At 36.3% G+C, this 21,367-nt stretch overlaps 1 protein-coding gene across 7 annotated transcripts; it reads left to right on the top strand.

Moving 5' to 3' along the window:
- The first annotated feature begins 2,438 nt into the window (after positions 1-2,438).
- On the top strand, positions 2,439-9,355 carry LOC130976212 (uncharacterized). 7 transcript variants are annotated; one of them, XR_009084634.1, is made up of 10 exons: positions 2,439-2,600; positions 3,469-3,567; positions 5,226-5,349; positions 6,204-6,365; positions 6,598-6,690; positions 6,991-7,135; positions 7,255-7,365; positions 7,565-7,794; positions 8,004-8,061; positions 9,082-9,355. XR_009084634.1 is itself a non-coding variant. In XM_057901003.1 (10 exons), exons 2-10 carry the CDS (start codon positions 3,542-3,544, stop codon positions 9,159-9,161), a joined length of 882 nt encoding a protein of 293 aa, XP_057756986.1. In that variant the 5' UTR covers positions 2,439-2,600; positions 3,469-3,541; the 3' UTR covers positions 9,162-9,355. The 7 variants fall into 7 exon arrangements, 5 of the variants coding, with proteins under 5 accessions (XP_057756986.1, XP_057756988.1, XP_057756990.1 ...); XR_009084633.1 differs by having other exon boundaries at positions 7,565-7,841; XM_057901003.1 differs by lacking the exon at positions 7,565-7,794 and adding an exon at positions 7,444-7,526.
- Positions 9,356-21,367: the final 12,012 nt, after the last annotated feature.

Here is a 21,367-nt window from a genome sequence, read left to right as displayed (position 1 = left end):
ACCATGACCAGGGAAGAAACGTGGCTGAAGGGAGAAACAAGGGAGATGGAGAAGGTTCAGAAGGCAGAGGTGGCGGCAATAATGAAGGTGAAACAGAATAAAGGAGATTTGAGCCTACCAGGAAGCTTGACATTCCATCTTCTCGGGAGATGATGTAAATGGCTGGCTGGTGAGATGGAAAGGTATTTTCGTATCACCCAGGTGGCTCTGGCAGAAGAATGGACTTTGTCACTCTTGCTTTGGAGGGAGAGGATCTCGCATGGATGGAGTGGTGGAAGAATACACACCATTTTAGACATGGAGACGATTCAAAGAGGACTTATATTGAAATGTTTTTAACCTGGAGCTGCTCTCAACCCCATGGCTCTGTTACTAGAGGTGAAACAGGTGGAGGACGTTGCTTAGTATAAGCAAGAGTTAAGTCTGCAGTTCGACGCAGAGAAACCTGGGAACAGAGGCTCTCATGTGCATCTTTGCAAATAGACTCAAAAGAAATTCAAGTAGAGTTGGAGGTGGCTCAGTTTGATAATTTGCTAGCTAATTGGATAGAGCCACGTCTATTGAATGGCGAAATCAAGCATGGAAGGAGACCGGGGTTGACCCTAACGGGCAAGAGGGTGGAGGGGTTGCCAAAAGGGAGCAGGTCAGGCAAATCTGGTACGGTGGGAGCTAGATTTGGATTTTTCAAAAATCCTAGTTTGGCGAAGTACAACACCATAACGACAGAAGCGAATCGATGGGCAAAACTCACAGATTAATGAAAAATAGACTGGACAAAAAAAATATCTAACCCACATAAAAATCTGCCCGTTCCATCAAAACTCACAGATAAGCATACGAGTTAGACAAATATTATAAATTTAGTATTAAATTTTTAACCTACTCATCCTTTTTGACAATTACAAAGATTGGCTCGGTAAATTTTGGCCCATTTGCCACCCTTTTGGTGACAATCTAAACATTGATACACATATAGCCATTGTAGTAATCAGCGAGGCATTAGAGTGTTTTTCAATAATTACGAGATCCACACAAAAACGTTCTAATATAAGAGAATTCTTTTCTTTTTTTTTGGACAATGCCATGATGGCTAGAAGAGAATTCTTTGTGAAGCGTTTCTTTTCATTTTTTTGTGTCTGAAGTACTTCTTCTCCGAAACGACCTATTCAGATTTTGGCCTTGTTATGAATCCAAACCTTAAATATCTTTGGGCCTTAATATTGATTTATTGCATCAGGGCTTAGTAGTAACTCTTTTATCAGGAACTGGTTGAGTGTAAGCCCAAAAGAACAAAAACATGTGTCGTCCATCAAATGCAGTAATCATGAATAATTTAGAAGTTAGAACTATGACCAGGAAAAGAACCAAACGTTAGATTTTGTGTTCTTAAAGAGGAGGCTTTTTTCTTAATCCATGATAAATATTGAACCTCAATTACCATTCTACTTCTCATTTCTACCAACTTCTTTTGTTCATTAATCAGTATCGACTTTACAGGAACCTTTTTAAAGTATGGACTAACTGCATAACAAAATACAGCTGAATCATCATCTATTCTGGTAGCGATATAAGTGTTTTGGCAGCATGACGCATGCTATACCAGATATTATTATATTCCAATAAACTAAAGGAAAATATATTTACTCTATTACTACAATAGATTCAAATATTAAAATTAATATTATCTGAATAAAAAGATATAATAAAAAAAACATATCAGAAAGCCTTATCAGAATCTATTATTGCAATCTTAGTACACACTAAGACGGCTAAGGACACTAGTGCCCATTCCCAAAATAATTATAGAGTACACACACAATATATATATCAAGGTTCTGAAAACCGGTTCGAACCGGACGGTCGAACCGCGAACCGCTATCAATTACGGTTCGGATAGAAGGCAAAACCGGCAAATTTAAAAACCGTCGTTGGATCGTTGAACCGGCCGGGAACCGGTCGGTACCGAACCGTGACCCGACCGGTTTTTTAATCTTACCAAAAACGCTGCGTTTCGCTGTGCAGGATGGCAACCCTAAGTTCCCTAACCCCCTTCCTTCTAGTCTCCAGCCTCCACAACGCGAAGCAGCAGTCCAGAGTCCAGATTCTCTCAACCTCATCGAAGCCGCTGGCGCATGTCCGTCCAGCCACCGCCACCGTCCCAACTTCGAGCTTCGAAGGCAACGGCGCAACGTTCGTCCAGCCACCGCCGTTTGAGCTTCGAAAATCGAAGCCACCGTCGCCGGTCTCACCTCTTGCCTCCATCGTGCAGTCACTTCCCGCCGATGGCAGCTCTATTCCACACGACCACGTCGGCCACCTTCCCGAATCAAGAATCATTCGTGCATCGTGCACCCCCATTAGCCCCTTCTGAAGAAATCAAAGAGAACCCTAGCCCTAGGATCCTTGCCGCCGCCGTCCCCAGGTTCTCGGCGCCTCCACTTCTTCTTCTCGCTGTTCGGAACCCAGGTAGCTTGGTTCGTCATCCCCATCTTCCTGTCTTCTCTGTTCGTGGCTTGGAGCAGCTCGCCGTTGGGTCGCCGCTTGCTGTCGCCTTGCCTATTGTCGTCGTCTCGTCGGTTTCCATCCTGTCTCCGTCGAAGGTTAGTGATGGATCTGTTTAATTTTGCTTCTGGTCACCGATGGCTCTGTTAGTCTGTTTAATTTTGCTTCGCATTCGCTCCTTCCTTTTAATTTTGCCATTGCCATGGTTAGTGGTTACTGATGAGTGATGAGTGATGGCTCTGTTTAATTTTGCTTCTGGTTACTGATGGGTCTGTTTAATTTTGCTTCGATCGGCTCCTTCCTTTTAATTTTGTTCTGTTTACTGATGAGTGATGGCTCTGTTTAATTTCTGAATGCTTGGTTCTTCTTGTTCTTTTTAATTTCTGGAATTTTTGTTCAAATTTTTGTGTAATGTTTTATAATGTTGCTGCTTTGTAATTATTGGTTGCTGGGTGCAGGTTTAGAGTCATCACTGTTTTGGAATGTTTATGTACTAATGTTTATTGCTATTTTGTCATTGTGTTGCTGGTTGCTAGTTGGAGGTTTAGTGTGATTATTGGTTAATATTTTGTAATGTTTGTTGCTGAATGCTGATTGTTGAGTTCAGATATGGTCTTGTTGCTGAATGCTGTTTGTGCTGAATGCTAAATGTTTGTTGCTGAATGCTGTTACTATTTTAATTTCGTGAATAATTTATTAATTTTATTGTTCTTAACTTCTGTTCTTGTTAAAAAATTTGCAATTGGTGATCTTTTGATTTATTGTATGTCTCATGTTTTTAATTTCACTTTGCTTCTAGGCTTTGAAATCAGGTTATGATAACTGTGATGCAATTATTTAGTTGGATAACTGATGTAATTATTGAGTTCTAAGAGATTGAGTTTTTCTATTCTATTATTAGTAAGACATGGATAGCTTAGTATTTTCTATTTCTTTCCCTTACTTCTGAAGTTCATTGTTTCAAAGGTTCAGTATTGGCTTCAACTTTCAAATAGGAATTGGGAGCTGGTGAAGATAATAACATCTTCTGGAACTGAGTATGTTGTTTCACTGCCTGATAGAAAAGTAAGATATGATCTAGAATTACCACAGTACACAGTGATGTTTGTTCTATCTAGCTGGACTCACTGAGACAACTGAAAATATTCTTTTAATTTAACCTTGTTAATCATATCTTGTAAAATTCAGACAAAAGCAGGGCCTATTTTGGTTGCCATAAATCCCTTCAAGAAAGTTTCTTTGTATGGTAATGATTATATTGAAGCCTACAAGCGTAAGAATTAAAAGGGCCTGTTTTGTTTTACTTTTTGACTTAGCTACATTAAGGCAATATTCTCTGTCTTTAACTTGTGCACTGCAATTCAATTCAACTATTTTTAATGAAAGTATAATTATGTTAATTGCCAATATATTTGCTGTAAGTATTTGAGTATTTTGATGATTAATTACATTTAGTTGGTGATATGTTATATAGGGTTTTAAATTTGAAAGATACCTTAGGATGTTTATTTATAATTTATTTATTATTTTATTAAGGAACGGTTTTTTCGGTTGAACCACGGTTAGACCGGTTGGACCAGTAAACCAGTGACTAAAACGATTCGATGACCGGTTTGGTTTTCAGAATCTTGCTTTTAATTGGTAGGGTGGGTTGGGACGGACCGGCTTTTGCCACCCCTAACTCTAGACAATAATAAGGAAAGATAAATTTTAAATTAATAAAAATCATAATCGAAAATCGAAATACTTTATAAATCAGCTTCCGTGTTTCTCTCTCGCTGGCCACTGTTTCCCCGTAGCCGACTTTATTTGTAACTATCTGGTGAGTCTAAATATTGTGAAATAGAGTTGCTTTTAATAGCCTGTGCCTGGATTGCGAATACGAAGCTTTTCTATTGAAGGATTCAGATTTAGCTGGATATTGTGGTTAAATGCTGGTGTCCTGGGTTTTCATGTTCAGTAGACATGTTTGTGTACAATTGGGAATAAGTGGATGATGTTGAAGAATCTGGACTGGCTCCAGGATGGCATGCTTTTTGGATAGCCTTTTTTTCTATGTTTTCTTTTAAAATATTTTTGACATCTTACTGTGCGTTGATGGTGAAGTGTGGCGTTGAATCAAAATTGGTTCTAAATTTGTGTCTTCTAATTTTGAGGGCACGATGGATAGGAAGGAAAAAAGGTCATTTAGACATTTTGAAAATATTTATAGGAGGGTTTTGGTAAGTAGGTTAAACATTAGAGGTAATTAAGTGTAATACCAGTAAGCCTCAAGGGAGGTAAGCATAATTTGGCTTTTTTCTATGTTATGTCTCTTTCTTGAGACCTTTTATTTTAGGTACGGTTGCATGTTGGTGCCTTTCCTGCTGCCATCTTGTCTCATGACTTGTTGCTCAGTGTCTAGGTTCTATCCAAATTGGATGTTTAGCATGCAAAATATTTTCATCCAAGAAAATACAAGTATTGTCATGTTGATACTTGGACATAACCTTGATTATATTTCGGGCAAATTGTAGAAGTCAATGTGTTTTCTCTTTAATTTATTGATTTAAATCTTGAGCTATCGTAACAAGCTCTTCTTCTTTCAATGAAAAATAAGCATGTGCATTGTGTGATGTTGGAGATAAGCTCTTCTTCTTCTTGAGCATGAAAAATAAGCTCTTCTTCTTAATTGGTGGATGTTTTTGATTCATTGTAGCGATGTTCACTCCTTGTGCAAACAGTAAGCTGAAGCATAAGAGGGATAAAAAACAAACTGAAACCCAATGTTGGGAGGAGGAAGAGCAAGAGAATCATGGTAACAAGATCCTTGAAGACCCTTCTCTCAAGGGGGGTCTTATTAAAAAGGTTATTTTCTCCCTCACAATTCCATCCTTTGTGCTCTGGACATTTACATTTGTATTTGATATCTAATTCAATTTGTGTTTAAGTTAATATATTTTGATGTATAATGTGTTATTGTAACATTGTATTATTGTTGCTTGGACTCAATTTGAATATTGGATGCTAACCTGTACCAATATAAATCATATTCAAAAGGAAGAATTTTAAACATTTAGGATATATAGGCCTGTGGCTGTCCTAAAACAACTGGCCCAGTGTTCTACTCTATCAACACTGACTAGAGTTGGCTGCCACCCATCCCAAATACCTGACTTATCGACTGGGTGGGTCAGGCTAGCCTATCATAGGTGAAGGCTGAAGTTATTTTCTATTCGGGGAATGTGTCTTTTCTTTCCTTGAAAAGTTTCATTAAATATAGGATAAACTACCATTTTAGCACTCAGGAGATTCTGGTTCCGGCAAACTAGCTCTCAAGAGAAAGAAGACATTCATGGCTCTTAAAAGATCATAAAAGTTTCACAAACTTTACCAAATATGATTTAGGGCTAATTAGGGATAATGTGCATAGTGCCATGTCAATACATAACATGCCCGCTGATGTCAATGGTGAAGAGATCATAATTTGTGAAGTTTGTCAAACTTTTATGATCTTTCAGGGGTCACAAGTGTTTTTCTTTCTTTCGGGTGCCAAAATGGTGGTTTTCCCTTAAATGGGATATTTTAAATTTGTGAGAATTTTACAAATTACATTTGCATCTGCTATTTTCTGTCTTGCTATAGTATGTCGTATGCCTTGATTTATGCTTTTACATCCTAAGGTATAATAAATAGTTTAAGTATGATTTTCTTTCTTATAGACAAAGCTTCAGGAGTGTGATGAATCAATGGGGCCCAAAGAAGATGGTACTACAATGATGGGGCTTGCAGGAATTCCTGTAGCACCTTGCTACCGGGGATCAAAAGGTGGAATCTATTTCGTTCTTCAAAATGCCTCCCTGGTTGCTGCTTATGTTGGGAAGGTATTCTTTTTATATATTTTTATAATATGTAAAAAGTTGAAAGTTGATTTGGGCTTGTAATGAAAAGATTTCCGTGCCTCTCTTCTGTTAGTTTAATTTACTTCCATTTTTCTTATCAAGTTCAATTCCAGTTCTGTTTTCTTTTTCAGATTAGTAGTGATATGAATGAAACTAATACTTTGTAATTTGCATGCTATATTTAAGTTCATTTTTATTTTGTGAACTCTTCCAGAGGTACCAGATTTTGAATCCAGACGAGCATGCCAATTTCCTGCGAAGGAAAAACAAGAACCCTTATGATTATAGGCCTGATATTGTGCATGAGGTTAGTAGGACCACCCCCATTCTCCCTCTTTTGTCTCTCTGTTGGGTGATTGACTAACTCTAGAACCTTGCTTTGGTTGTTGATCTGTTCATATTCCTCTGTCCTGGCTGGATATAAATATTGTTCCTTTGTTCTATGAATATTTACCTTTTTTTACTGCATTCATTTTGATTTGAATTTAATCTAATCTAATAGGGTGTTTTATTGTCTTTTTTCTTCCCTTTTATCAAGAAGCCATTGTTTTATTTTTTTTTTCTTTTCTTTCTGTTTTTAACTTTCTTTTATAAACATTATGTTTAGGCCCTTCTTCAAATTATGGGTAGTAGGCTTTGCATGGCCGGTAGGGTACATGGTGTATTCATTAAAACTGATGAAGGAATACTTATCCGAGTTGAAGCAAACACCCAGATACCAAAGACTCTGGGAAGCTTTTGCAACATGATGGGTGAGCTTCTTATATCCAATAAATCTGTTATTCCGTTCCTCATTTGTTATCATGGTTCATCATCAAATTCATGTACCTAATTTGTTCTTATTTTCTTGAATCTTTAATTGTAATTATAGCTGAGCTACTGCAAAAGTTCAGCATCAAATCAAAGGGTAATCGTGGAAAACTTTTGCGCCTAATTGAAAATCCTGTAACTAAACACTTACCTGTTAACTCTCGTAAGATTGGTGAGTTTCTTCATCTAAACCGCTGATATTTTCATCAATATTATAAAAATTCTTATATGTAGCTTTTCTATTGTTTAGGGCTTTCCGTCAATTCCCCTAAGGCTGTTCAAATTAATGACTATGTCGCCGCTGCCAATCATGATGAGAACCTTGTGTTTGTGGTATGCTTAATGCTTTCGTATACATTTTCCTATGGCAGTGTTAGGTAACAAAATGAAAGCGACAGACAGAGACAGGGACATGGACACAAACTTTAGTGCTAACTAGTTTTGCGATAGGGGAGGACAAGGAAAAATATATTAAGTGGACATGATTGCTCCTAGCTGGGCCACTGCCGGAAAAGTGTTCAGCCATTGGATCTTGCCAAAAGGGTTACTGATGGTAGCAATCTGGCAGTTGGCGGTGGTGGTGGTCTGGGAGGAGCAAGAGGTAATATGTGTCTGCAAGTTGTGTCTCCAGTGTCCTCACTTTTTGAGGTACACAAATTTTAGTATCTATTTCCATGTCTCCACAACGAAATACAACTTTGTGTCTATGTCTCAGTCACAGACTCATCTCAGTGTCCTGTCCACCAAAATAAAGACAATTATGTGATTCTGTTGGGGGCATTAACTAACTTGTGAGCTTCTGTTATGCAGGTTGGTGCAATGGCTCATGGAAAGATAGATGCTGAATATGTTGATGATCTTATATCAGGTTTGTGTTGCAAGGGATTCATGTGCTGTTTTACATTCTTAGTTCTTCAGTGAAAAAGTGACTACAATCTATTTTGCTCATTATGCTTCTTTGAGCTTGTTGCGTAGACTTGATATCATTCTAGATATTGAATGCATTATGGATCTATGGTTGTATGTTGGCTAGATAACCATAATTGCATTGAATAGTTTGTTTGGTGTCCTAAAATCTGGTATGCTGATTTTGTTACGAGGTTAGGATTTATTTGGGTGAGTTTTTAAGAAAAGATATTTTTTCGAGTGATCTTTTTTTAAAAAATCTTTTACATAAGTAAAAATAATTTTATGTTTGGATATTTCATGTAAAAAGATCTTTTTATTTATCAATTATATTTAGGGCTTGTTTAGGTGAGCTTATAAAGAAAAGATATTTTTTGAGTTATTTTTTTTTTAAAAGATTTTTTAGAAAAGTAAAAATAATTTTATATTTGGATATTTGATGCAAAAAGATCTTTTTATCTATCAACTATGTTTGAGTTTAACAATATAAAAGTATTTTTTGTTTATTTATTATGTGAAAGCATCATTATTTTTTTTCGGAAAAATGGTTTTTTTTTTTTTTAAAAAGATGTAAATTGTAACTTTTTAAAAAATATTTTTTTTATCTAGGACTTTTACTTTTATTATCAGAAATTTGCTAAACACCTTAAAAAAAGATATTTTTCATTGAAATTTTTTTTCTATCAACTTAATGGCATCCGAATAAGTATTTATATTTTTAACTTAAGTAAAATAGATTTTTTTAAAAAAAATGTAATTGTAGCATTTTAAAAAAAAAATCCTTTGTTTTTCTAATACTTTTATTACTATTAAAAATTTATCAAATACGTTAAAAAATGAAAACAAAAAGATCTTGTCATTAAAAAAAATATATATATATTTTTTCAACAACTTAATGGTACTCAAACAAGCACTTAGTTGGTAGATAGCTACAAGAATCAAGTTTCTTACTTTCTGATTTCTGTTATATGAATATTTGCAGTTTCTGCATTGCCCTTGAGTGCTGGGACTTGTCTGAGACGTATCTGTGTTGCGTTGGAGAGGAATCAGAAGATTCACTGATTAACATTTCTACTTATTTTTTGTACATATTGGTAACATCAATTCTGCTAACTATAGACCCAAGGGGTTAGCTCAGTAAAATTGTTGTTAGTTTATTATTCTGGGAACAAATATTTTTCAGTTATTTTGGGCTGTTTCTCTCCCAAGGATGCAAATGACACTTAATGAACTCACTCTCTTTTAGCCACTTATAACCAGTAATTGCTTTGGGGCTGTTTATCTCCCAAGAATCTTAACAATAATTGTCATGTTCATGTTGCATCAGGGCTGGCTTTGATTTTCAATTAAAGTCACTTGTTAAAAAAAAAAAAGAAAAAAGGAGAGTAATCAATTATGCGCTATTTGATAACAACGTTAGAACGTATAACTGTTTGGTTACCGTATACCCATCGTATATTCCCCTTGATGATGTGAAAGGGGTGTATCATTTTTTTTTTCTTTTGTAAAGTGTGATCTCTAACCTTTCATTGTTCTCTCTCTCATATTTATTATTGGTCCCACTCAAAAAATTAGTGGTAAGAGATCCCACTTTACTCCTTCAATTGTTAAAAAAAATTGAGAGGATCCATTTCCAAGAATGAATATTCACCTTAAAGAGGAATAAGCATGCATGGCTTATAAAAGTAAACATAATTGAACTTTTTACATATAAAATTCCCGATGGAAAAATAAAGCCAGGAAGCTAGATATTTAATTTTGTAAGATTAGTTAGTTTTTCTGTCAATGATCTCTCCTTAAAATATATTTATGTGACACGTTAATCAATAATATATCTTCTATTTAATTTTTATAAGTAAAAACAATTTAAAAAATACTAATATTTCTTAGTTTTATACGGTAAATTTAGCTAATGTATTTAAAAAATATAATAAAAACTAAACGGCATTGATAATTATTCTTAAAAGATGACGAGACTCCCAACAAAAACAAAATTTGTTAATCCTAGTTGGTTTTAATGGATGAATCAACAGTTTAACATACTATGTAGGCTTATTTCGTTAATACAAATAAAAAATATTGACATATGGGCTAATTAGTCTCATAAAAATAAAAATTAGGAGCCGAAAATGATATTTTTTTTGTTGAGGACCTCGTTGTTTTTGGAGATAATTGTCAGGACCATTTAAATTTTTTTCTCGAATTTGTTTAAAGATGTTTATAGGAATAAAAGAACATGGTTTTGATTCCTATAGGGACTAGCAAACTTGTCTTAGCAGTCAAAGCGGGGCCAAGAATCTACTGCAACTAGCTCTAAGCTAGATACCAGAAGGACACTTAACTGGAAGGGAAAATGCCCTGTTAGCAGGACAAATAAAGACTTTTTGCGAGGAATGTTTTCGCACATAGGTAACCACTAGCCGGCAAAGCCCTCCGAGATGCAAGAATGGGAAGGGAGTCAAAGACTGATTGCCCTAAGGGATTTATTGGTGTTAGCACTTTCCCTCTTACCTTCGTCACCTTGCCTTGGGTCCTTACTCGCTGTTGGGATAGAAGCCAGCTTAGTTGAACATAGATAGAAGCCAGCTTAGTCTCACTATGTTCAACTAAGCCACTTTGTCCCACTATGTTCAACTAAGCCACTTTGTCCCTTGCAAGAATATCACTAGTATAAATGTTGGGAAAACTCAACAAAGGTTCAAATAAGAACATGTCTAATAGAGGAAGTACCAAAAATATTTTTCTCACAACTTGTGCGATTAAATAGGCAATACCAAAAATACTCCAAATAGCAAATATAATGGCAGAAATTAAGTAATCAAACACCAGAATTTTATCGTGGGAAAACCCCCAAAAGAGGGACAAAAATCCCACGAGACCTAGTCTAGTGAAATCTTCCACTATCAAAATAATGGGTACACAATCAGTCTTCCTAGTAGCACTAAGGCATCTCAACAATCAACAAAATACATCATCAAAACTAGTGGAATCAACATAAACCCTCCACAAAGTGGATATCTCAAATCAGACAAAAGAAAAGACAATACAACTAGCAAGTTATATCCTAATGTTCATCTCTACACCAAGAATAACATACTAAAATTTCATAAGAAACGGAGCGAGTTTACTGATAAACCACTATTTTATGGTCTATCTGGTGCTTAATTGAGTAGTTTTTATCAAGTCTTTGCACACTTATTCATACTATTTGCATGGTTTTACAATTCCTTCCTAGAATTTGTTCTATGATTGAAAATTTACTTCCTAGAGTCTTTAATTTGTGTATCTTAATCATCTCTTATTATCATTCGATGACTTGATATGTGTGTTAAGTGATTTCAGAGTTTATAGGGCAGGAATGGCTCAGAGGATAGAAAGGAAGCATGCAAAAGAGGAAAGAATACAAGAACTTGAAAAAATTGCTAAGCTGTCACCCTGACCTCTTTGCACTCAAATGATCATAACTTGAGCTACAGAGGTCCAAATGATGCGGTTCCAGTTGTGTTGGAAAGCTAACATCTGAGGCTTCGATTTGCTATATAATTCGCTATAGTGGGCATACAGCAAAATGACGCGCACGTGTGAATCACGCGGACGCGTTATTCTGCAGAAAATCAGCATGGCAGAATTTGTTTCCAGCGATTTCTGGGCTATTTCCGGTCCAATTTTAGGTCCACAAAACACAGATTAGAGGCTATAAAGTGGGGGAATATATCCATTCATACTTAATAATTCGTACAACTTCTCATTTACATAATTTTTAGGTTTAGATGTAGTTTTTAGAGAGAGAAGTTCTCTCATCTCTCTTAGGATTTAAGATTAGGATTCCTCTTAAAGGAATTAGGATTTCTTCTTCTCAATTTTTAGGTTCAATGTTCCTTTTACTTATTTTCTCAATTTGGTTTATGAACTCTTTATGTTTGGATTGATTTTCTTTTATTAATGCAATTTGAGGTATTTCAGATCTATGATTTTTATTTAGCTTTTTATATTCTTGGCTTTAATTGATTAATTGGAGACTCTTGAGTTATCAAACTCATCGTGATCGATAATTGTTATTTTTGCTAATTGATTTGAATTCCAATAACTCTAGTCTTTTCTTAGGAATTGATTAAGACTTAAGGGATCAAATCAATTAGTCCACTTGACCTTCCTTTGTTTAGTAAAGGTTAACTAAGTGGGATTAAAAGCCAATTCTCATCACACCTGATAAGGATAACTAGGATATGACTTCTAATTCTCATACCTTACCAAGAGATTTTCTAATTATTAATTTATTTCCTTGCCATTTAAATTACTTGTTCTCTATTTCAAAAATCCAAAATATACCTTTTTCCATAACCAATAATAAAACACACCTCCCTGCAATTCCTTGAGAAGACGACCCGAGGTTTGAATACTTCGGTTATTTATTTTTATTGGGTTTGCTTAAGTGACAAAAAAAATTTTTATACGAAAAGATTTTCTGTTGGTTTAGAAACTATACTTACAACACGAACTTATTTGTGAATTTCTTTACCGATAGAAATCTGATTGTCAAAATGGCGCCGTTGCCGGGGAATTGCAAACGTGTGCCTTATTATTGGTTATTGTAAATATTTTCTTTTTTATTAATTTTTGTTTTTATTTTCTTTCACTACTATGAACTCTCATCCCTTTGGCTATGAGTCTGGTTACAATTATGTTGCAGGAAGAGGAGATTACAATGAGAACATGCATCAAGATTGGGACAATCAAAGATGGAAGGAGCCACAAGGATTTGATCAACCCTCTTGGCAACAACCTCCACCAACATACTATAACTAAGAGCCCTTCCAAGAGGCATACCAAGATGACGGCTATGGTGAGCACTCTTTTGATATCAACAACCACCACCATACGCCTATGAACCCCTTCCTCAACATAGTTTTGAACCACCATACTCACAAGCCCCTTACCACCAAACACCCCCATATGACCCTAACCCTCAACCACCATACCAACCACCTTATGAGCCATACGAACCATATATAGAACCACCCCAATTCCAACCCAATTACTCCCTAGAACCACCACCTCAATATTCACCATCTCCATATCCATCAATCCAAGAGCACTATGATCCTACTTATGATAGCCGAGCGCAACAAGAATCAAGGGATCGTTTCAAGGAATCAGTGGAAAAACTTCATGCAACTCTTTGCCAACTGGATCAAGTGATAAATCGATTACCTTCCCGACGTTTGGACATTCAAGGAACCCCCATGGCTTCATGTGGAGAATCTACTGAAGAACGTGGCATGAAGGAGAAGTTAGAAACTCTGGTGGACAGTGAGCAGCACGATTTTGTATTGAAACAATTGGAAGAAGCTACGCCTGCCATTGAAGAGGAAGAAGTGGTCGAAGACTTAGGAGATGCGGAACCTCCATGGGAAACTCAAGTTATAGAGCCTCCTTCAAAGACGTTTGAAATTGATGTTGAGGAGGGTGTACAACCTCCAAGGCATATCATGGTTGAAGACTTTGAAGGAGATGATCAAGAGATGGATTCAATCATTGATGAATTCTTATCTACATTTGAATCCTCTCCCGTTGGACTAGACATGGAGATTAAAGAAGAAGAAGGACAACCTCTCATGCCCTTGGTGAACAATGAAGAAGAGATCGAATCGGAAGAAAGCTACCAAGAGGAAGAGGTTGAAATTGAAGAAGCTTACAAGGAGGTGGAAATTGTCAAAGAAGAGCACAAGGGAGTGGAGCTTGCAAATTCATTAGAAATACCTCTCCCAAGGCCATTACCGTCCAATACAACATTCAAGTGGGTGAAATTCTTATCCTTAACCTTTACTTTCCCACTTGAATATGGACTTCTAGAGACGGATGGTCAACTTAGAGCTCTTTGTGGCATTAAGAGCAAGAGAAAAATGGTTAGTGGTTGGAGTTGTCAAGCAAGGTTCAACAGGGTTGTATGATCCAAGTTGAAATGCAAGGGTTGGTGTAAAACTCAATTGAATGGGTCTAAGATGTTGTTTGGCCGCTTCAGTGAGAATTCAGACTGCTTGCTACTCGGATGGAATCATGATGATCAACAAGAAGACGGGTGCAAAAGCAAAGTTTGGGATCCCGGAGGCTACTGGAATTCAAAACATTGGTGGAGATTTTTGGATGAATTTAAGCACAAGCCACCATAACAGGAAGCTCACCAAATGTCCAACTTAAGGACTTTAACTAAAAGTGCTAGGTGGGAGACAACCCACCATGGTATGATCATTCCTTTTTCAATTTCAATTTTTATTTAGTTTTGTTTGTTTTTGAGTTTTATTTTTTTTATTGAACCTGGAATTATTCATAACATTCGCATTAGCATTTCATTTTGCATATTGCATAAAAAAAATGCACGCGACGCGTAAGCGTCCGCGTCACAAGTGCATTAGAAAGAAAAGGAAAGTGAACAGAAAGTCACGCGAAAGTGTGGCTGGAGGCGTGCCTCAGGCACAAATATGCCCACGCGACCGTATTGCTGACGCGTTCGCGTCGTTTGTGAAATAGCCTCCCCACGCATCCGCGTCACCCACGCGAATGCGTGGTCCTGTAAAATCAACGTAAATGGGTGCATGGCAGAGAGTTATGATGGAGTAGGGCTGGACTCGTGCTAGAAGCACAAGCCCTACCACGCGAACGCGTGTACCACACGTTCATGTCGTTTTCAAAATATGGTCATTCACGCGATCGCGACAACCACGCGAACGCGTCACCCGTTTTTTTGGCAAAATGAGTTTGAAACAGAGAGTTGCGCGAACGTGAGGCTGCACTCGCGCCAATCGCACAAATCAGGTCGCGTGATCGCGTGACCCACGCGTCCGCGTCACCTGACCTTATCACACACCACGCGACCGCGTCCCTCACGCGTCCGCGTCTCCTGCGTCGCACAACTTATCCAGATCAGCACCAATTATCTTATCTTTTCTTTTCTAATCCTAATTTCTTCTATCTTTTCTTCTTTCTTCTTTCTTTCTTACTTTATCTCTTTAACTTCTAATCCCTTTTTACTTCAATTCTATTTTACTTAATTTATTTACATATTTCATTCATTGTATTTTAATTTTGAAAATATTTTTCTTTTCTTTTCTAAAATTATTATTTTTCTATTGGTGTTACTTGCTCATATTCAACTGTTGCATCTTTTCTGCTATTATTTTGGTGCTCAGTGACTTGTTTTACACTGTTGGGTAATATTATTTAAGTCAATGCTAATCTTTTATGATACTTGTATTAATTTTGCATTGACATGAAGTTATATTGTCTTTCATTACCCATACTCCTCCCCTTTGTTGCAAATTTTTGCACTCTTGATTTGCCATGTGCTTCTACTGTTTTTTCACTTGCATGTTGTAGCTACCATGTAATTGAGACCCTTATTATTTGGCATTAACACCCATATTTTATTTGTTTTCTATCTTTGTTTTTGGGTTACTTTTTTTCTTTTCCTCTTCTTTTAGGATGGCCACCGAGGAAGGGAAAGGAGAAGCTTCTATATGGGGTAACAAACAAGTCTATCTGCACAATTTTTGGAGAAAAGCATCAGTTGTAGCAGCCCGTCCACTTGCACATCTCAGCATGCACCGAGGACGGTGCAATCTTTAAGTGTGGGGAGGTCGATACCGACTTCCATGGGTTAGTTACTTCATATTTTAACACCAATTTTAAATTCTCTTTGTTAAATTAGTTGTTGTATTTGCATGTTTGTTTGATTTTGTGCATATTTTACCACTTGGTCAAAGTAATATTTTCTTTTTTAAGAAACTTTTTATAATATTTCTCTAATTTGATTTAAAATTTTTGAGGAACTTGTTTGAAGAAATATTATTTTGGAACATGATTTTAGAGGTCGAACACACAAAACTAATGAGATTTTAAGCCTACTTGATTGGTTGCATTTTATCAACCAATATTTTATTTTTGGTGTGTGTTATTCTCTCTAAAATTGTGATATTTGTCTTGCTTGATTCTATATTTCTATTGTTTAATGTATGCATATACTTATATGATTGAGGCCTTATTTCACTGAGCTTACATACCCATATGGCCTTACCCTTTCATTATCCTTTGCAAACCAATGTTGAGCCTATTATACGCCTTTGTTCTTTACTTTAGCTCATCACTAACTCTAAGCGAAAAACAATAATATCCTTAATTTGAACCCTTGGTTAGCTTAGACTAGTAAAAGTGCTTATAATTTAAGTGTGGAAAAATTGGGGTTGGAAACGTTTGGTTTGGGAATTGAGTATGTTAGACTTGGTATGAAAATGTGAAAAATGTTAAGAACATGTTTATGCATTCAATACCTTAATCATATGCATTGGAAAAAAAATAGATTAAGAAAAGAAAAAGAGAAATAAAAAAAAGAAGCAAATAATAAAAAGGGGACAAAATGCCCCCAAGTTAAGTAATAATATCAATGCATATGAGTTGTACTTAAATTTAGGATGCATGAATATGTGCAAAACATAGTTAATGAGAAGTTAGATGTTACATTTTAATTACATGGATTGCCTTAAGTTAGGTGGGAAAAGTTTAGGTTAATTAAGGATTCAAATTTTAGTCCACTTGACCAAATACAATCCTACCTTGACCCTAACCCCATTACAACCCTTAAAAGACCTCTTGATATGTGTATCTGTGCATTAAATTTTTGTTGATTGTTAGATGAAGAGCAAGCCTTAGAAAGCAAGATTAGTAGAGAATTGAGAGATTGAACCTTAAACACTTGAGTGATTAGAGTGTATACACTTCCAGTGAGGGTTCGATGCTCGACTCCTTGTTCCCTACTTTCATGAGCTATTTTCTTTTGCAAGTTTACTTGTACTTTATTTTGTGATTTGAATTAGTGAAATCCAGTTTATATTTTTTCTTAAAAGATTTGTTTACCTTTAACTGAGTAGATAAAAGCATTTTGCATGTAGTTGCATGCATATAGATAGGTTGCATTTCATAAGTTTAACCATTCCTCTTCACTCCTTTATAGCTTCTCTTGAGCTTAGCATGAGGACATGCTAATGTTTAAGTGTGGGGAGGTTGATAAACCACTATTTTATGGTCTATCTTGTGCTTAATTGAGTAGTTTTTATCAAGTCTTTGCACACTTATTCATACTATTTGCATGGTTTTACAATTCCTTCCCAGAATTTGTTCAATGATTGAAAACTTGCTTCCTAGAGTCTTTAATTTGTGTATCTTAATCATATCTTATTACCATTTGATACCTTGATATGTGTGTTAAGTGATTTCAGAGTTTATAGGGCAGGAATGGCTCAGAGGATGGAAAGGAAGCATGCAAAAGTGGAAAGAATACAAGAACTTGAAGAAATTGCTAAGCTCTCAGTCTGACCTCTTCGCACTCAAACGGTCATAACTTGAGCTACAGAGGTCCAAATGATACGGTTCCAATTGCGTTGGAAAGCTAACATCCGGGGGCTTCGATTTGATATATAATTTGCTATAGTGGGCATACAGCAAAACGACGCACATGCATGAATCACGCGGACGCGTCGTTTTGCAGAAAATCAGCGTGGCAGAATTCGTTTCCAGCAATTTCTGGGCAATTTTCGACCCAATTTCAGACCCAGAAAACACAGATTAGAGGCTATATAGTGGGAAAATACATCCATTCATACTTAACAATTCATACAACTTCTCATTTACATAATTTTTAGGTTTAGATGTAGTTTTTAGAGAGAGAGGTTCTCTCCTATCTCTTTGGATTTAGGATTAGGATTCCTCTTAAAGGAATTAGGATTTCTTCTTCTCAATTTTCAGGTTCAATGTTCCTTTTACTTATTTTCTCAATTTGGTTTATGAACTATTTATGTTTGGATTGATTTTTTTTTATTAATGCAATTTGAGGTATTTCAAATCTATAATTTTTATTTAGCTTTTTATATTCTTGGCTTTAATTGATTAATTGGAGACTCTTGAGTTATCAAACTCATCGTGATAGATAATTGTTATTTTTGCTAATTGATTTGAATTCCAATAACTCTAGTCTTTTCTTAGGAATTGATTAAGACTTAAGGGATCAAATCAATTAGTCCACTTGACCTTCCTTTGTTTAGTAAAGGTTAACTATGTGGGATTAAAAGCCAATTCTCATCACACCTGATAAGGATAACTAGGATATGACTTCTAATTCTCATACCTTACCAAGAGATTTTCTAATTATTAATTTATTTCCCTGCCATTTAAATTACTTGTTCTCTATTTCAAAAATCCAAAATATACCTTTTTCCGTAACCAATAATAAAACACACCTCCCTGCAATTCCTTGAGAAGACGACCCGAGGTTTGAATACTTCGGTTATTTATTTTTATTGGGTTTGCTTAAGTGACAAACAAAACTTTTGTACGAAAGAATTTTCTGTTGGTTTAGAAACTATACTTACAACGCGAACTTATTTGTGAATTTCTTTACCGATAGAAATCTGATCGTCATTTACCGGTTTAATCGGAAAAATGGCATGCCCTTTTCCCCCCAATTTTCTTCTTCTCTCCGTCGAAACCCATGCTTCGTTTCTTTCTTTCTTTTTCAAATTGAGTCTTAAAACTCTCTTTCCCTCTCGTGGCTTTTAGCCACTTCTTTCTTTTCTTTTTTTTAATTTGTTTTTAACTTGTGGGCCCCACTAATAAATCTTCCTCTTACCAACTCAAGTGTGGATAGGCTGCTCTACCAAACCCACATTCTCTTTGCAGGAATCAAACTTCACTGCACGTAAACTCTTAGTCATTATATTTGAATCATTATCATCAGTATGGATCTTCTCAAGTACATATGACTTCATCTCATGCACTTGACGTATCTAATGATGCCTCACCTCTATGTGCTTCGATATAGAATGAAATGTTAGATTCTTGCTGAGATGAATAGCACTCTGACTGTCACAAAATAACACAAACTTCTCTTGATTATTGCCTAACTCTTGTAGAAATCTTTTCATCTACAAGAGCTCCTTAGAAGCTTCAACAATAGTAATGTATTTTGCCTCTGTAGTAGACAAAGCAACACGTTTCTGAAGTCGAGATTGCCAGGACACAGCTACCCCTGCAAAATTTATCATATAACTAGAAGTAAACTTTATTGAATCAAGATCTCCAGCCATATTCGCATCTGTGTAACCATCCAACACAAGTTGGCCACTCCCAAAGAATAAACAAACTCTCGAAGTACCATTAAGGAATCTGAGAATCCATTTCACTGCTTGCTAGTGTTCCTTGCCAGGATTAGAGAGAAACCGACTAATAATTCCAATGGCATGAGCAATATCTGACCTAGTACAAACTATAGCATACATCAAACTGCCAACTACAGATGCATATGGAATCTTCTTCATTTCTGCTTTTTCTTTCTCACTTTTAGGACATTGCCGTGAAGTCAGCTTGAAATGACTAGCAAGTGGAGTACTAACAGGTTTGGAATTACTTATGCTAAACCTCTCTAAAACCTTCTCAATGTACTTCTGCTACGACAACCACAGTTTTTCATTCTTCCTATCATGAGTGATACTCATGCCAAGAATTTTCTTTGCAGGACCCAAATCCTTCATAGCAAAGGATCTGTTCAAGTCTTTCTTAAGACTTTCAATCTTTTTAGTGTCATGACCAACAATCAACATGTTATCAATATAAAGCAAGAGAATTATAAAATCGCCATTAGAGAATTTCTTAACATACACACAATGATAAGAAGAAGTCTTACTATACCTATGACCTTCCATGAAGGAATCAAACTTCGTGTATCACTGCCTTGGCACTTGCTTCAGCCCATATAAGCTCTTCTTCAACTTGCATACAACGTGCTCCTTTCCTTTATCCTAGAAATCCTCTGGTTGTTCCATGTAAATTTCTTTATCTATGTCAACGTGAAGGAATGCAGTCCTCACATCAAGCTGCTTAACCTCTAAATTCAAGCTAGCCACCAATCTAAGTACAACTCGAATAGAGGACATCTTCACAACTGGAAAAAAATCTCCTTAAAACCAATACCTTTCGTTTGCTCAAAATCTTTCACAACCAATCGAGCTTTGTACCTTAGCCGTGAGATATTTTCATCTGCTTTCAATTTAAACACCCATTTGTTCTTGAATGCTCTCTTACTTTTCGGTAGCATCACCAATTCAAATGTATGATTCTCATGCAAGGATTTCATTTCTTCTCGCACGGCCTTCAACCAATCTTCCTTATGCTCATCAGACATAGCTTCCTGGTATCTCTCTGACTCCCTAATCTTAGTGTTCATCACATACTCATGAGGAGAGTGTAATACCCGGTCTAACCGAAATTAGTTAAATAATAAGTTAAGGAGGAGCGAATATGGTTGGAAGATTTGGCAATTAGAATTTGATGATTTAAATATGATATTTGGATTCAGTGAATTTTTCCGAGTCGGAAGACATAGTTTTCTGCGTAAAAGCGCGCAGTGAAATTTTGACCGGCAGTACCGGCTGAGACCTGTCAGGTACTGCAGCTGAGAAAATTGATTATGAGTAAATAATATTAAGAAATGAGGAATTATGATTAGGGGAGGTAGAAATATTTGAAGTGCGATTTAAAGCGCTAATCTTAAAGGTTTTGGTCCAAAATTGGGCCAACGGACAACAATAAGTGAACTGGGCCTAAGTGGGCCCAAGACCCAACATATATACATTAGTTATGAGCATTTCAGCTCATTTTTACCCTAAAAGAGGAGTGTGGGGCGCTGAATTGAGAAGAGAGAAGAGAAGAGAGAAAACCTAACTCTCTTTGATCTTCAAACCACCATAACTTGAGCTACGGAGCTCCGATTGACGAGCCGTTTGTGGCCACGCGTCGCTCTTCTCATCATCTACAATTCTATCTAAGTTTTGTGGTGAGTATTCCATTCATCTCTGCCCAGTTTTCGAAATTCCCCACTGTTACACGTTTTTGGGAAGTTAGTGTTGAAATCTTGTGATTTTGGGTGTTTAGGGATACTCCAACATGGATTCTAAGTGAGTTCTATCCCTACTTCATATGGGCTGAGGTAAGAAGTGCTCAAACCCTTGTGATTTGTCATTTTATGAGCCCTAGGTTGATGTATGTATGTGATATTGGTTATGTTAGTGTATTTGATGATCTTGGTGCACAATTGGGAGATTGGTGTTGCTTGAGGAGCTTTGGTGAGGCTTAGGGCTAAGGTTGGTGGAGACTTCCAAAGAAGAGGCTCAATTAATTTGGCTACAAGAGGTACGGTTTAAGTTTCATTTAAGTACCGTGTGGTG

The sequence above is a fragment of the Arachis stenosperma genome, chromosome 4 (assembly GCF_014773155.1).
Source record: "Arachis stenosperma cultivar V10309 chromosome 4, arast.V10309.gnm1.PFL2, whole genome shotgun sequence".
Taxonomy (NCBI): Eukaryota; Viridiplantae; Streptophyta; class Magnoliopsida; order Fabales; family Fabaceae; genus Arachis; species Arachis stenosperma.
Note: the sequence above shows the minus strand (reverse complement) of the source record. Positions and strands in the feature narration are given on the sequence as shown.